This window comes from Musca domestica, unplaced genomic scaffold (assembly GCF_030504385.1).
Source record: "Musca domestica strain aabys unplaced genomic scaffold, Musca_domestica.polishedcontigs.V.1.1 26, whole genome shotgun sequence".
Lineage (NCBI taxonomy): Eukaryota > Metazoa > Arthropoda > Insecta > Diptera > Muscidae > Musca > Musca domestica.
Genome location: NW_026712283.1, coordinates 3,104,347 through 3,121,160, shown reverse-complemented (window position 1 = coordinate 3,121,160; position 16,814 = coordinate 3,104,347). Strand labels below are relative to the sequence as shown.

Below are 16,814 nucleotides of genomic sequence, written 5' to 3'. Positions count from 1 at the left end.
AGGATATTTTGAGTCGGAATCAAGTCAATGTCGATATTGCTATACAAGAGAATTATTGCTCCAAAATATTGAACAGTCAGAACAAATTGATTAGATGAGCTCCGAAAGTAGGCTAAAAATATTTTCTTAGTAAGTTTTCCATGTAGAAAATCAATATTTTATCTATAGTCTGGATTTGGCATTGGAGAACAGTAAGAAATTCTATAAACAACATTTATTCGTACATAATAAAATCTCTCAAACTTATTCACACCCACCATATCCAACCAATATTACTGCAATATTCTAACATGGCTTTGGTTGAGTCTTGTAGTTCAAAACGACACATGTTTTCACACTTCCAAGGATTTTCATACAAGAGTACAGGAAAATCTCTTCCAATAACAAAAAAATAAACTGGCGTGAAACACCATGGAAAAACAGTTCGTCAACAAGGAAGATGAACAACCGCAATGCACACACTTACAGACATTCATATATAAGTAGATGTATGTTGAACATCTAAAGAAGGAACATTTGGATATGAGCTATTTTCACACTTACTCCAAGTGATAATAATGAAGTTTACGCATCAACGAAATGAATATCAAGTAAATATTGAAGGAATTGGAAAGTAAAAAAAGCTTGAAAATCAATGAGGGGGGAAGTTTTTGCTTTCTACAGTAGAAGACCATATTCGAATACTGCTTATGGTGATGATGGGGGACATATTGTGGTTATTTTGCAATACCTCACATGTCGACTATCAAGTGGTAGTGGTAGTGATAAACCATCTTTATGAACTTTGTAAATGGACTTCCTGTTAAGTAGTGAGTATTTTTGTTTATCAGCGATAAAGAAACTAAGAAAAAGGAAATCATAAAAAATAAAGCAACATTATTATTGTGGGTATGAATTATTATTTCAAGCTCGAATTGTAACTTAAATAACATCACTTTTTGAAGGCGGCTTTACAGTTAGAGAGATGGGAGAGAACACAGTTTCTAATCTATGTCATAGCATTATGACAAAAAAGGGGCAATCTACAAGTTTTTTGGTCCTAAAAAAATTCTGGATATAATCCAAAGATCTTTATCAAAATTCAAGGTTTTATTCTAAATGTTGCTAAATAGATTTGGAGATTTTGGTGGCCATTATGCGATGGAAATGAAGCGAGAAACCTCATTTTGTAACAATTCTTGGGTGGCGTGTTCTAAGTGCGATGGTGCTGAGTACTGTTGGAATGTCCAAGGTCTGTTGGAGTGGTCTAATCATAGCCACTTGTGGTTTTCCAGCCAAATATAAAGAAATAACACTATCACGCTTTAATTCTATCACTAAAAACCTATTTCTAGAAAATTCTCACCAAAATGCTTATGTACGCTTGTAAAGAATATAATGAGCTCCCACTGGAGTCATTTTAACAGCTGTCGGACGAGTGGCTTAGAAATGACAGCAGTCTGAAGTTGTTTGCAGTTTTTTCACCTCACACTGTCCCTTTGTATAAAATCATAACAATATAAAGGCCTTAACTACGATTAGCCTAAGAGCTCGAAACTCCAGTCCAAACTAACTATTCTACAATGAAATTATTTTAGTATTTTTATATGCAGAATTGTCGAAAACTGGGAATCTTAATCCAAAAATTACAAAACAATGTGGTAGAGGGGGAATTTATCCCCTCTACGTAGGTTACTTCTTGATACAAAGTACAAATAACTACTTTCATAATCTGCTGAATTTTCTCCATAATTATTGAAAAAAAAAATTATTTTGTCACCCAGCGATTATAACACTTAGCAGTCCTTTATAAATATTAAAAAAAAATACAATTATAATTAGGATTATAATCCTTTAGCACAAGTTTAAAATTCCTTTGTCAGAAAAATTTAAAAAATCCTTTAAAAAATATTTTAAAAGGTCACAATAATAAGTCCTTTCCGAAATATTTAAAAATCCACGATTATAAAGCTTTAGATATCCTTTCAAAAATATTCATATATCCATGATTACAAACCTTTGGAAATCATTTAAAAAAATATTTAAAATCCAGGATTATAATCCTTCAGAAGTCCTTTTAATAATATTTAAAAATCCACGATTATATTACTTTAAAAATCCTTTCAAAATATTTAAAAATCCATGATTATATCTCTTTAGAAACCCTTTAAAAATATTTAAATTAGAAATATTTAATTTAGAAATCTTTTCAAAAATATATTTTTAAACACCTTTTTATTTATAAACCTTTAGAAACCCTTTAAAAAAAATTCCACGTTCCAAAATATTTAAAAAATCCACGTTTATTGTCTTTTCAAAAAATATTAAAAAACAAGCTTACTGTCCTTTCAAAAAAAAATCCACGCTTACTTCCTTTCAAAAAAAATTAAAAATATACACTTACTCTCCTTTCAAAAAATATTTATAATATTTAAATTATTTAATTATTTAATGTCATTTCAAAAAAAAATATTTTAAAAAGTGGATTTTTGTCATTTTTGTCAAAGTGGATTGTCATTTCAAAAAATATATAAAAAATCACTCCTATTGTCCTTTCAAAAAATATTTAAAAACCTACTCTTATTGTTGTTTTAAAAAATATTTAAAAAAATCCATGCCTACTGTCGTTTAATTTTTTTACATCCACGCTTATTTACCCTTAAAATAATATTTAAATAGTCCACGGTTATAATCCTTTAAAAATTAAAAAAAAATTACGAGTAAAAATGTTCTGCATTATAACCAATAATGCATATTTTATAACTCCTTTCCATGTGTACGCACAGACATTCAAGGTAAATCTTGTTTACGAAATTTGATTAAACGCACTCTCACAACTGGCACATCCGACACCATGCTATGCTGCAATAAACCTCACATTGTAAGGAATACGTACTGACTACACTGCATACTGCATCCAAGATGAGCTGCTCGTTCCATGTTCATTAACCATGAACAGTAGAGTCGAGCAACAACTGCTTGTTGCTTTCAAAGATGTAAACATCATTATTTCGAAACATGACTAACTGTCTGTCTGTCGTCTGTCGGAATGCCGGTTCGTCCTTCTGTCTGTGTCTCCTGCCAGATTGTTCGCATGTTCTCAAGGGTGTAAAAAATATGTGTGTGTTGATGTAAATCATATGTCATGTAATGTAATAAAATTCGTTTTCTTGTTGCTGTTGGTTATGTCTATGGGTAGCATGTTGGCAGGATTCAGTTTTTTTTAGATCAGTATGCACTTTAAAAGGAACTAAGATTTGAAATATATGAGTAAAGGATTGAAGACAAAATGGCTTTTAATTTCACTCAAAAAATGGTTTCGGGTGAGATGAAAAAAACTGCAACCCAATTCAGAATTCTACCATTTATTAGCCAAAAGCATTTTGGTGAGAATTTTCCAGAAAAAAAGTTATTCGTGATGGAGCTCAAGGGTGATAGTGTGATTTCTTTGTCTGGAAAACCACAAGTGGCTATCGTTAGAGCACTCCAGCATTTAAATGTGTCTCGTACCAACGCGTAGCCCGACGTCAAGGAAATGGACCGAAGAAAACAGCAACATCAGCAGAAATGGTTCGAAAAGTAAAGAAGCGACTTGATCGAAAACCGCGTCGCATTGGTCGAAAAATGGCTGGTGAGCTGATCATATCTCAATACCAATCCGTTACACAATTGCGTCTGGAGTATTTTGGAAAGAAAGGTTTGCACTAAAAAATACCAAAGTGTCGATCACCGCAAGCTAGCGCTTCGCCGGGAATGGGCCAAAATACGCAGAGCAACATTCGGTTTCATTGGCCGTTTTAAGGCCATAATTCATGCCAAAGGTGACCAAATTTGGAACAATTCCGGTGAATAATGTAGCTAAAATAAACAAAATATGGTATATAGGGAGGTACTGTTATATCGTAGCTGTGCGATGACCTGGACCAGCGTAGACAATTTTTTGTCACAGGCTATAGCATCCATTACGAATCTCAAATACGAAATTTGAAACAATTCCGGTTAATAATGTCACTAAAATCATCAAAATACCGAATATCGGGAGGTACCGTTATATAGGGGCTATACCCAAACGTAGACCTACGTGGCCCATTTTCAATAGCAAAAGTTCTGCAGACATAATATACATTTGAGTAAAATTTTACCAACCTACTTCGTTTCGTTCGGAAGCTACAGTGATTTCCATAGACGGACAGACGGACGGACATCGCTAAATCGACATAGAATTTTATGCTGATCAACAATATATGTGCTTTGTGGGGTCTAAAATGTATATTTCGAGGTTTTGCAAACGGAATGACAAACTCAATATACCCTCCATATTATGGTGGGGGTATAATAAAGATTTTTCCACCATATTATGGTGGAGGGTATAATAAAAACTTTCAGATTCAAACAAAAAATGTAAAACTCCTTGATTTTGCCCATAATTCTATGGAGTTCAGTAGACCCTTTATAGAAGACCAATAAGTCTGTATAATGACACGATAAAAAAAGAAAAAAAAAGTCTAAATTCTCCAAAAGTTGAATTAAGGACTACATAAGCTCTACATATAACCAATGAAAAAAAGTCCTCTGTCGAAGTTTCAACAGTCCATGTATTTCCAATCACCCAACCGACAAGAAGAAGTGTTTCATAAAATTTTTCCAATTTTTATAGCCAATTGAAAGAAATCTCTATATTCTTCAAATTTCAATTATTTCTTTTTCAATTTCTCATATTTACAAATTCTGGTATCATCCGGAATAGCCTCCCAATCATTTCCCTCCACATCATAACGATATGTGGCACGACTTAACATTTTCGATGGCAATGTAATTTCAATATCTTCAAATTTGTAGATACCTGATCGTTCATCGGTTGGGTTTCCATATTCCGGAATCTCTTTGTAATTTTCAATCATTTCCATATCCACAGTACCGGCTTTCGCAATATCTTCATCCATCCATGGATCAATGTCAATCGGTGACATTAAAGTACCACTTATATCCTTATATTCAATGGGGTTGTCTGGGTTTGCCAAACTATTTCCAGGAGATTCATCTTCAGTAAAATTATTGGGATTTATATCAAATATTTCAACTTCAGAAGAGGTTGCATTGCGATAATGGGAGCTTGCAGATGTTGTTAGGGAAAATAATTTGTTGGAAATTTTAAAATGGTTCGGTTTCGGCTGCAGATTCTTGCTAAGAAAACGTATTTTGGATAGCATCCCGAAATTATTAACAAATATTTTTTAAATTCGGAAATTAAAAATGACTTTTAAAACAAATAATAAAAATTTTTGTGATAAGGTTGATACACGTTTATTAGGTCCTTAAATTTTTTTTTAAAAAATCCACATTTATTCGACTGATGGTCATTGAAAAAAATTCTTTAAAAAATCCACGTTTGTTGCTTTGATGGTCCTTGAAAAATATTCTTTAAAAAATCCACGTTTATTGGTCTGATGGTCCTTGAAAAAAATTCTTTAAAAAATCCACGTTTATTGGTCTGATGGTCCTTGAAAAATATTCTTTAAAAAATCCACGTTTATTGGTCTGATGGTCCTTGAAAAATATTCTTTAAAAAATCCACGTTTATTGGTCTGAATGTCCTTGAAAAATATTCTTTAAAAAATCCACGTTTATTGGTCTGATGGTCCTTGAAAAATATTCTTTAAAAAATCCACGTTTATTGGTCTGAATGTCCTTGAAAAATATTCTTTAAAAAATCCACGTTTATTGGTCTGATGGTCCTTGAAAAATATTCTTTAAAAAATCCACGTTTATTGGTCTGATGGTCCTTGAAAAATATTCTTTAAAAAATCCACGTTTATTGGTCTGATGGTCCTTGAAAAATATTCTTTAAAAAATCCACGTTTATTGGTCTGAATGTCCTTGAAAAATATTCTTTAAAAAATCCACGTTTATTGGTCTGATGGTCCTTGAAAAATATTCTTTAAAAAATCCACGTTTATTGGTCTGAATGTCCTTGAAAAATATTCTTTAAAAAATCCACGTTTATTGGTCTGATGGTCCTTGAAAAATATTCTTTAAAAAATCCACGTTTATTGGTCTGATGGTCCTTGAAAAATATTCTTTAAAAAATCCACGTTTATTGGTCTGATGGTCCTTGAAAAATATTCTTTAAAAAATCCACGTTTTTTGCTTGGATGGTCCTTGAAAAAATATTTTTTAAAAAATCCATGTTTATTGCTTGGATGGTCCTTGAAAAAATATTTTTTAAAAAATCCACGTTTATTGCTTGGATGGTCCTTGAAAAAATATTCTTTAAAAAATCCACGTTTATTGGATGGTCCTTGAAAAAATATTTTTTAAAAAATCCATGTTTATTGCTTGGATGGTCCTTGAAAAAATATTCTTTAAAAAATCCACGTTTATTGCTTGGATGGTCCTTGAAAAAATATTCTTTAAAAAATCCACGTTTATTGGATGGTCCTTGAAAAAATATTCTTTAAAAAATCCACGTTTATTGCTTGGATGGTCCTTGAAAAAATATTCTTTAAAAAATCCACGTTTATTGCTTGGATGGTCCTTGAAAAAATATTCTTTAAAAAATCCACGTTTATTGCTTGGATGGTCCTTGAAAAAATATTCTTTAAAAAATCCACGTTTATTGCTTGGATGGTCCTTGAAAAAATATTCTTTAAAAAATCCACGTTTATTGCTTGGATGGTCCTTGAAAAAATATTCTTTAAAAAATCCACGTTTATTGCTTGGATGGTCCTTGAAAAAATATTCTTTAAAAAATCCACGTTTATTGCTTGGATGGTCCTTGAAAAAATATTCTTTAAAAAATCCACGTTTATTGCTTGGATGGTCCTTGAAAAAATATTCTTTAAAAAATCCACGTTTATTGCTGGGATGGTCCTTGAAAAAATATTCTTTAAAAAAATCCACGTTTATTGCTTGAAAAAATATTCTTTAAAAAATCCACGTTTATTGCTTGAAAAAATATTCTTTAAAAAATCCACGTTTATTGCTTGGATGGTCCTTGAAAAAATATTCTTTAAAAAATCCACGTTTATTGCTTGGATGGTCCTTGAAAAAATATTCTTTAAAAAATCCACGTTTATTGCTTGGATGGTCCTTGAAAAATATTCTTTAAAAAATCCACGTTTATTGTTCCGATGGACCTTGAAAAATATTCTTTAAAAAATCCACGTTTATTAGACTGATGGTCCTTGAAAAATATTCTTTAAAAAATCCACGTGTATTGATTGGTCTGTTGGTCCTTGAAAAAAATATTCTTTGAAAAATCCACATTTATTGCTTGGATGGTCCTTGAAAAAATATTCTTTAAACAATCCACGTTTGTTGGTCCTTAAAAAATATTCTTTAAACAATCCACGTTTGTTGGTCCTTAAAAAATATTCTTTAAAAAATCCACGTTTATTGCTTGGATGGTCCTTGAAAAAATATTCTTTAAAAAATCCAGGTTTATTGCTTGGATGGTCCTTGAAAAATTATTCTTTAAAAAATCCACGTTTATTGCTTGGATGGTCCTTGAAAAATATTCTTTAAAAAATTCACGTTTATTAGACTGATGGTCCTTGAAAAATTATTCTTTAAAAAATCCACGTTTATTGCTTGGATGGTCCTTGAAAAATATTCTTTAAAAAAATCACGTTTATTAGACTGATGGTCCTTGAAAAATTATTCTTTAAAAAATCCACGTTTATTGCTTGGATGGTCCTTGAAAAATTATTCTTTAAAAAATCCACGTTTATTGCTTGAATGGTCCTTGAAAAATATTCTTTAAAAAATTCACGTTTATTAGACTGATGGTCCTTGAAAAATAATCTTTAAAAAATCCACGTTTATTGAACTGATGGTCCTTGAAAAATAATCTTTAAAAAATCCACGTTTATTGATCTGATGGTCCTTGAAAAATAATCTTTAAAAAATCTTGAAAACTAATCTTTAAGAAATCCACGTCTATTGATCTGATGGTCCTTGAAAAATAACCTTTAAAAAATCCACGTTTATTGATCTGATGGTCCTTGAAAAATAATCTTTAAAAAATCCACGTTTATTGATCTGATGGTCCTTGAAAAATAATCTTTAAAAAATCCACGTTTATTGATCTGATGGTCCTTGAAAAATAATCTTTAAAAAATCCACGTTTATTGATCTGATGGTCCTTGAAAAATAATCTTTAAAAAATCCACGTTTATTGATCTGATGGTCCTTGAAAAATATTCTTTAAAAAATCCATGGCCCTTGTAAAAAAATTCTTTATAAAATCCACGTCTATTGCTTAGATGGTCCTTGAAAAAATATTCTTTAAAAATTCACGTTTATTGCTTGAATGGTCCTTGAAAAAATATTCTTTAAAAATCCACGTTTATTACTTGGATGATCCTTGAAAAAATATTCTTTAAAAAATCCACGTTTATTGCTTGGATGGTCCTTGAAAAATATTCTTTAGAAAATCCACGTTTATTGCTTGGATGGTCTTTAAGAAATATTCTTTAAAAAATCCACTTTTATTGTTTGGATGGTTCTTGAAAAATATTCTTCAAAAAATCCACGTTTATTAGTCTGATGGTCCTTGAAAAAATATGCTTTAAAAAATCCACTTTATTTGGCTGATGATCCTTGAAAATATTCTTTAAAAAAGTTATTTTTGTGTGTCATTATTCGCTGTGCAAATTATTATTTTATTGTTTTTAGCTTCCCCTTCACATAAAATTAAAATGTAATAACAATTTGTAAAACATTCAACAATATAAAAGATAAATACAGTAATTTCTTATAAAATAATCCTTTTAGTCCTGTTCGGCAGACTTTAAGTATAACTCGAGATTTTTGTTTTAAGGTAAATTTTAAATGTTTCTCCTAAATTCGTTGGCTCATCAAGCCTCTAATTATACCACGGATAGTATTTTTTATCGGAAATACGATTTGAAATATTTTTGAACAATAATTTAAGGTCAAAAATTTTATAATTGAATACTGAATTGGCATGGGGTCAAATGAAGAAATCATACAGTAGAATTTATAACGCTTACCTCTATGATTCGAAAATTCTTAAATCCAATGTTATCCTTAATTTTAATTTAAAATATCCTATGGCCCTGTTCAATTGCGAACTGCGAGTATTCCGGGCATTCTACTGCATTTGATATTGAAATTTTTAAACTTGTAATACTTGAAAATCTTGCCAACTATTTCTTCTTTATCTTTGCCTTCGAGCCACTGTCACCGCCGCCAGCGGTCGTATCAATATTTCTCTTCTTGCCCCCACCACCATCTTCTTGAGCTTGAACTGCGAGTATTCCGGACATTCTACTGTATTTGATATCGAAATTTTGAAATTTTGTAATTTTGTAATACTTGAAAATTTTGCCAACTATTTCTTCTTTTTCTTTGCTTTCGAGCCACTGGGACCGTTGCCGCCGCCAGCTGAAGTATCGCGTTTTCTCTTCTTGCCCCCACCACCATCTTCTTGATCTTCTTTTCCCGTCTTTACTTCACGATTAACTTTATATGCCGCCGACATACGTTTTATATTCTCTTTATGGACAATATCATGATTTACAATCCGATGAGGATAATCTGTACCAATGACACAACCATATTTTCGCTGATCCCCCAACGCAACCTTCCAGGGTTCATAAATAGCCCCAGCTGGATATTTCGCCAATTCAGGTACATATTTGCGTATATAGGCACCCGTCGGATCGGTCTTTTTACCAAATGCCACTGGGCTATAGACACGAAAGTATTGATAGAAGAATGCCGAAGCCGATAGCCACATCCAATTGCCGGCATTGAGGGCCCAATCTTGATCTAATAACAGCTCTTCGAATACCTTTTGGCCCTCCTCCCATGATATCCATAGATCACCGCGAGTCAAAAAGCAAGCGACAGCATGTCGAGCCAAATGGTGTATCCAACCTTCTTGTCGCAATTGACGCATAATGGCATCGATGAATGGATAACCTGTTCGCCCATAAGTCCAAGCCTCCAAATGGGCATCATTGGTTTGCCATGGAATTTGCATGCAGACACTGTTACCAATCATGCGATCAAAATTGGGTTCTCCCGTAGCAGCTGTATAATAAAATTCACGCCAATACAACTGGCCCATTAAGGACACTGGAGGTTTTGAGTGTTTTGCATTTGCCTTCAAGATTGCAGAGAGCTTCTTGTGGAACAGTCTTGAGCTAAGGCAACCAAACTTTAAGTAAGGACTCAGGACTGTTGTTGAGGGTTCCAAGGAGTTTGGGGCAGTGTTGGGCTTTTCAAAGGCCGTTACCCAGCCAACATTTGAAAGGCTGGCCTCCAAACGCTTTAAGGCCTCGGTTTCACCTGGAAAACAAAACATTTAAATTTAAAATATTAAATATCAACTTGTCTCCATACCTCCCGGAAACTTTTCCTCTCCTAGCTCATCCATATTCTTGACCAAATCCGCCAACAAAGGCACATCGTAACATTTCTCATCTTCCACTTCCCAGCCATCTTTGCAAACATTATTTCGCTTCAACTTCTCAGGCCTTTCCAAAGGCTCTGGTGCTTTCATTTTCTCAATTATACCCAGAAATTTCTGATATGTCAACGGAGCCTTGCCCATATTTTTCTGCATTACAGTGTAAGGATTAAACACAGTGTGCGACCAAAATGTTTCCACCTCCACCTTGTGTTCGCGGGCCATTGTTTTAATTTCAGCATCTCGTTTTAGGGCAAATGGTTCAATATCTTCCTCGAATGTTAGCAATTCGGTTTGCCATTCCTTGAAGAGTCGTGGAAAGACATTGTTGGGATTACCTCTAACCACATAGAGGCGACTATTTAAGGCCATCAATTGTTTGTTTAAATCATCAAGACTTCGTTGCAAAAATCTCCAGCGATTGGCGCCAACCCGCAACCATTGTAGCAGCGATGGGTCCAATATAAATATGGGACGAATGCAATATTTTTGTGGATCTGCATGGGATTTTTCAAATATTTTGAACAATGCGGGATTGTCATGGGTGCGTAGACCTTTTCGAAACCAATGGATTAGAGTTGACTTCTCACTCATGGTGGATGGGAATTTCACAATGTTCTGAGTCAGAGGTAATAGACAACAGGTTAATAATTTATATACAACAACAGGCAAAGTCAATTAGTTTTGGCGCGAAATAAAAAAAATGAAGCTTATTTTTGTTACAACATTTGCAGTGAATAAAAATTTAAAACTAATTTCGTTTGATCCCAAAGCGCGCAAATTTGCAACTGATTAAAAAGAGTAAAAGTTTTGAATAAGATGGTCAAAACAAAATCGCCAATAAAAATGAAATCCAAAGCATAACACAATGTTTACGAATGAGACATAAAGTGCTTCTACTTATTTCCTCATTCACTCTGAAATAATAACATTAGGGAAACGGCTAAGAGACTATCAAACGGTTTATGTTTAGAGATCTGAAAATCGACACATGTAGAAGGGATATGTAGTCGAAAACGATAAGTTGACATAAATGAGTTGTCGATGTTTACGTTTTCAACCAAACTCGAATAAACCGCTTGAAGGTAATTTAAAACAAATTAAAAAATACAAGTCGGTTTTGTCGACAGATGTATAACCTCATTCAATATTCGATTATTTGAATTAATATTGACTTTTGTTATGATTATTAAAATTTTTGATCCTTTAAGGTGAAGGTACTTAAGGAATGGGTCAATATTGTCCATTTCGTATCGGACATTAACAAATTTGTTATAAACGTTGCGACGTGCCTGGTTTGGAATATATTGGATACTTCCATTACTTTACAGGGTGAGATAAAAATACTGCAACCCACTTCAGACTGCTGTCATTTCTAGGCCACTCGTCCGACAGCTGTTAAAATTATTCCAGTGACAGCTTATTATATTGTTTACAAGCGTACAAAGCCATTTTGGTAAGAATTTTCCAGAAAAAAAGTTATTCGTGATGGAATTCAAGCGTGATAGTTAGATTTATTTATATTTGGCTAGAAAACCACAAGTGGCTATCGCTAGAGCACTCCAGCATTTAAATGTGAATAAATCTTTTGTGGCTCGTACCATCGCTCGTTACCGTAATACTGGTAGCGTAGCCAGACGTCAAGGAAGTGGATGGAAGAAACAGCAATATCAGCAGAAATGGTTCGAAAAGTAAAGAAGAGACTTGATCGAAATCCGCCTCGCAGTGGGCGCAAAGTGGCTCGTGAGCTGAACATATCGCAACTTACACCGCAACAGAAAGAAAATAAACTCAAAAGAGCTAAAAAGTTGCTTTGCTTGGCGAAAGTGGTGAACTGCCCAATTTGGTTTTCTCCGAAACATCCAGCAATTATTTCAAAAGTTTAGCTCTGTTCCATAACTTGCTGGAATCTAAAAATTGCAGAATTGAAACTTCTTGCATGTAAAGGAACAGAGTTATTTTGTAATTATCTGAAAATCCATTGCCAATAATTTATCTATCATAAAAATAACTCCATCTGCTGGTCTACAATGGACTAAAACAAAAATACACGTCAGTTCTCGTGGTTATCGATAACACAACGCAGACATAAACATACAATCGTTTTGTCCCCCGTTGTCATCTCTCACCGCTCTCTTCCTGATTGCTTTGCTACTAATAAACTGTCAGAATTTTTTATTTATTTTATTTGACATTTTAGTTGGCTACGAAAAACGCGACTAACTACTAAGTGCGTGTGTGTGAATGTTATAAAATTTTCATTTGATTTTTTAAAAGAAATTGTATAATATTTAGTTAAAATCCGATAAAATAATTGTTAAAGAATATGCCGAAATGTCCGCAAATCGATAAAATATACGGGTAGTTGGTGATTTTAACAGTGAAAGCAAACAAAAATAAAAGTGTCAAGTGATTGTCGGTCTGAAGAGAAGTGAATAGAGGAGATTGGTGTGGTGTAAAGGAATAAGATGCAAAAGTAAAATTTGCAAATTGCAAAAATGCAATGTCTTAAAGATATCATATATTGTTTATGAAATAAAATCTACTAAGTGTTGAGTTGTTGTTGTTATTCCTATTGTGGAAAAATGCGTTTCAATTTGCTTTGGACCCATTGGAGTCTGCTGTTCATAACGCTGATATCGAGGTAGGTTTGCTGGCTGTTTGGCTGGCCTAACGATTGATTGAGGAAGGGAGAGCAAGGCCGAGAGACATCAATTGCTGTTTATTAATATTCTCTGAATGTGTGGGGCTCTCTCTATCTCTCCCCAATGTAAAACATTTTGCATGGCTCTCTGTTGTTATTCTGTTCTGTGTTTAATCAAATGAATTTTGCTGATTTGTTATTTTTCTTCTTTCTTTGTTGCAGTTGCTTCCTGTTTTATGTTGTTGCCTCCGAGAATGTAAGACAGCAACATGCAGTGACACATGAATATATCAACAGCAACAACAAGAAGTCGACGACGACAAATGACGCCACATTGGCATCAGATTACTCCCCCAACTCTGCTTCTCCCTCACCACCTGCAGCAGCAACAACGAGAAGTAACGTCGACAGAGGAGAGGCCAGCATAAAATCAGCTGATTACTTAATAAAAAATAATAAACCCCCATTGAATGGAAATCGCCGAGCAAAAACGTTAAATATTTTACCAAATTATAAAAAAGTGAAAAAATTGCTTGGTTTTCGATCAACGCCTCCTAGTCAAGCAGCACCTTCGCCCCCGACGGCGGCGCCAGACAGTCAAGTGCCTGGAGGCCAACAACATGAACAAAACTTATTTAATTTACTCGTAGATACTCCCAGTCCCAAAGTTCCCATTACAGCAAATAGTGATCCTAGCAATAATGATAGGCCTCCTCCGCTAGCCAATGAAAATGATAGTGTGGAGAATAGTAATTTAGAATCTAGTGAAAATGTTAATGACAATGTCATTGTGTCAAATACCGGTAAAGATGGTAATTTGGAGGTGGATACCAGAGGTGGTGATCCACTAGAGGTGGAACAACAAGAACAGCATTTGCCAAATATTGTGGCCGAAAGCAGCAGCAGCAGCAGCAGTAACAACAACGACGACGACAATGAACACAAGAATCGTGTTGACAATTCTGATTTTGATGATAATGCCGGCACCGGCACCAGCAATGATGGTGAAACACAAAGGTATGTTAGCCAGCAAACAAGCAATCACGTTGGCGCTTTTCATTTCTATTTTTATATGACGAAATTATTTTATTAACATGAGTAAGCTGTTTTTTACCACAACAACAACAAGGGAAATGTAGTATCAGATTTTATTTTTGTGTTTTTATGAAAGGCGTAATGGAAAGTTTTTTAATGCGATTCAATAGAAGGATGCAGATGCGCAGTGATAACCAGTAAGGGAGGACAAAAGTGACGTGGGGGATAGAAAGCTAAAATATTGTACAGAACTGTATTTTGTGTGCAGTCATGTCAAGTACGAAGGTGGTTTATATGAGTCCACATTATCGTATAGTCCCCATAATTGTATAATGATATATTCGAGCCATTTTTTCATCGGAATTTGTTTGAAATTTGATATCAAAAGCTCGTAATGTGTAGTTATAGTTGTTATTTAATTTTTTTCAAAGGTCTGTTAGAGCCGTAATTGCGGATTCACTTCACCAGATCTATCAATGATATTAACGGGCATTTATTTAAGAATTATTTCAAAATACTATCAGAACTCTCGTCGTGCCTTTTTTGTGAAATGTTTTGAAGGACACTACATGCTATGAACATGGATTTTTGCATTATTTTTTCTAAGGATTTCTTTCTTCGAAGGGGTTTCCTTGCGACTATTTTTCAATTGACTGTAAGAGTTGTAGTCTTGCAATTTTTTCAGATCTATCAATGATATAAACGGGCATTTAATTAAGAATTATTTCAAATTATTTATTTATTATTTCAATTATTTCAAAATACTATCGGAGCTGTAGTTGTGAATTTTTTCAAAACACTGCCAGGAGCTCGTGGAATTTTTTGAGAATTGGTTTGAAGGACAACACATGCTATGATCGTCGATTTTTGAATTATTTTTTCAAAGAGCTTTCTGTTTCATAGTCTTGAATTTCCTTCAGATTCTTGTAAGAGCTTTTCATGCGGCAATCTGGGATTTGTTTAAGAATTTTTTGAAAGGAGAGCTATAATCCTGGTTTTGTAATTTATTTTGTTGAAGAACTACCTTAGCTATGGTGGATTTTTTTAAGATTTTTTCGAAGAGTTTTTCATGCGACAATCAGGGATTTTTTAAAGAATTTTTTCAATTAACTGCAAGAGTTGTAATTGTGCAACTTTTCCAGATATATCAATGATATTAACAAGCATTTATTTAAGAATTATTTCAAAATGCTATCATAGCTGTAGTCGTGTATTTTTTCATAACACTGCCAGGAGCTCGTTGAATTTTTTGAGAATTGTTTTGAGGGACAATACAAGCTATGATCGTGGTTTTTTGAAATATTTATCTAAGGACTTTCTGAGCCATAATCTTGGATTTCTTTGAGATTTTTGTAAGAGTTTTCCATTCGACAATCTCGTATTTGTTTAAGAATTTTTTGAAAGGAGAGCTATAATCGTGTTTTTTTAATTTATTTTGTTGAAGGACCATCTTACCTATGATAGCGGATTTTTTGAAGATTTTTTACGAAGGGTTTTCCATGCGACAACCAGGAATTTTTTAGAGAATTTTTTCTATTAAATATAAGAGCTGTAATCGTGCAATTTTTAAGTAACACAAATTTATTTATTTGAATCAAAATAGTGTCCGAAGTTCCGAACTAGTAAGATTAGTAGCCTAAACGAACGGGAAGTTTGGGAGGAGGCAATCCTCTAACACTGCATTTCCAGACAGCAGCAATACGCCAAATATGGGACCATTAAGACTGAGCTAAGACAGTAGACCTGTAGACTTTTGTGAAAGACCCTGGTCTGACGAAGAAGAGAAAATCGACACTACGGTAGTACATGCCCCGAATTCTAGACAGGAATTAACTCCTATAAAATTCGACCTAATTAGTCCCAACACCAATTCGTCGCCAAACACCGACAGACCCAAAGCGCCAAAGCCAGAAAGGTAATATATTGAAAAGTATATCGGCGAGCGGTAAATTATTGTAGTTGATATTTCGATAGGGGTCCATCGAAGCTAACTAACTATAAGGAGTTGTACTGAGGGAAAATAAAGCAGATCACCGAGAATTTCCTCAATTTGTCGAAGATATTGTTTTTTGCTTGGCTTAGGTGGTAACCTTAACCGGCAACAGTGAACTTCTATACGAAAACCTTCTGGTCTTCTATACGAAGACCTTCTGGTCTTCTATACGAAAAACTTTTGGTCTTCTCTACAAAAACCTTCTGGTCTTCTCTACGAAAACCTTCTGGTCTTCTCTACAAAAACCTTCTGGTCTTCTCTACGAAGACCTTTCGGTCTCCTATACGAAGACCTTCTGGTCTTCTATACGAATATCTTCTTGTCTTCTATACGAAGACCTTCTGGTATTCTATACGAAGACCTTCTGGTATTCTATACGAAGACCTTCTGGTATTCTATACGAAGACCTTCTGGTCTTCTATACGATGACCTTCTGGTCATAGAAATACTTTCTGGCCTTCTGTAGGAAGACCTTGAGATGACCTTGTGGTCTTCTATAAGAAGTCATCTTAGTCTTCTATGAGAAGACGTTCTGATCTTCTATATGAAGACTTTCTTCTAGTCTTTTGTAAGAAGACTTTCTTTGGTCTTCTATAGGAAGACCTTCTTCTGGTCTCCCATACGAAGACCTTCTTTTGATTTTCTATACGGAGACCTTCTGGTCTTCTATACTAACCCCTTCTGACCTTCTAAGATTAATAATTTTTCGATGCTTTGTACTGTCC

At 33.9% G+C, this 16,814-nt stretch overlaps 2 protein-coding genes across 4 annotated transcripts in view; one reads left to right on the top strand and one right to left on the bottom strand.

The window, feature by feature from the left end:
• Positions 1-8,618: 8,618 nt before the first annotated feature.
• LOC101893478 (cryptochrome-1) lies at positions 8,619-11,312 on the bottom strand. 2 transcript variants are annotated; one of them, XM_011293895.3, is made up of 3 exons: positions 11,141-11,312; positions 10,351-11,035; positions 8,619-10,296 (listed from the first exon to the last, which is right to left on the bottom strand). In XM_011293895.3, exons 2-3 carry the CDS (start codon positions 11,009-11,011, stop codon positions 9,335-9,337), a joined length of 1,623 nt encoding a protein of 540 aa, XP_011292197.1. In that variant the 5' UTR covers positions 11,012-11,035; positions 11,141-11,312; the 3' UTR covers positions 8,619-9,334. The 2 variants fall into 2 exon arrangements, with proteins under 2 accessions (XP_011292197.1, XP_005182773.1); XM_005182716.4 differs by having other exon boundaries at positions 10,351-11,312.
• A 1,286-nt stretch (positions 11,313-12,598) lies between these two features.
• The window catches only part of LOC101893309 (uncharacterized), a 117,459-nt gene continuing 113,243 nt past the window's right edge, over positions 12,599-16,814 (top strand). For both annotated transcript variants that reach the window (XM_059123893.1, XM_059123892.1), the window contains exons 1-2: positions 12,599-13,061; positions 13,284-14,078. In XM_059123893.1, the coding sequence (XP_058979876.1) occupies positions 13,003-13,061; positions 13,284-14,078 (854 nt within the window). In that variant the 5' untranslated portion in view covers positions 12,599-13,002. The remainder of the gene's footprint in view (positions 13,062-13,283; positions 14,079-16,814) is intronic.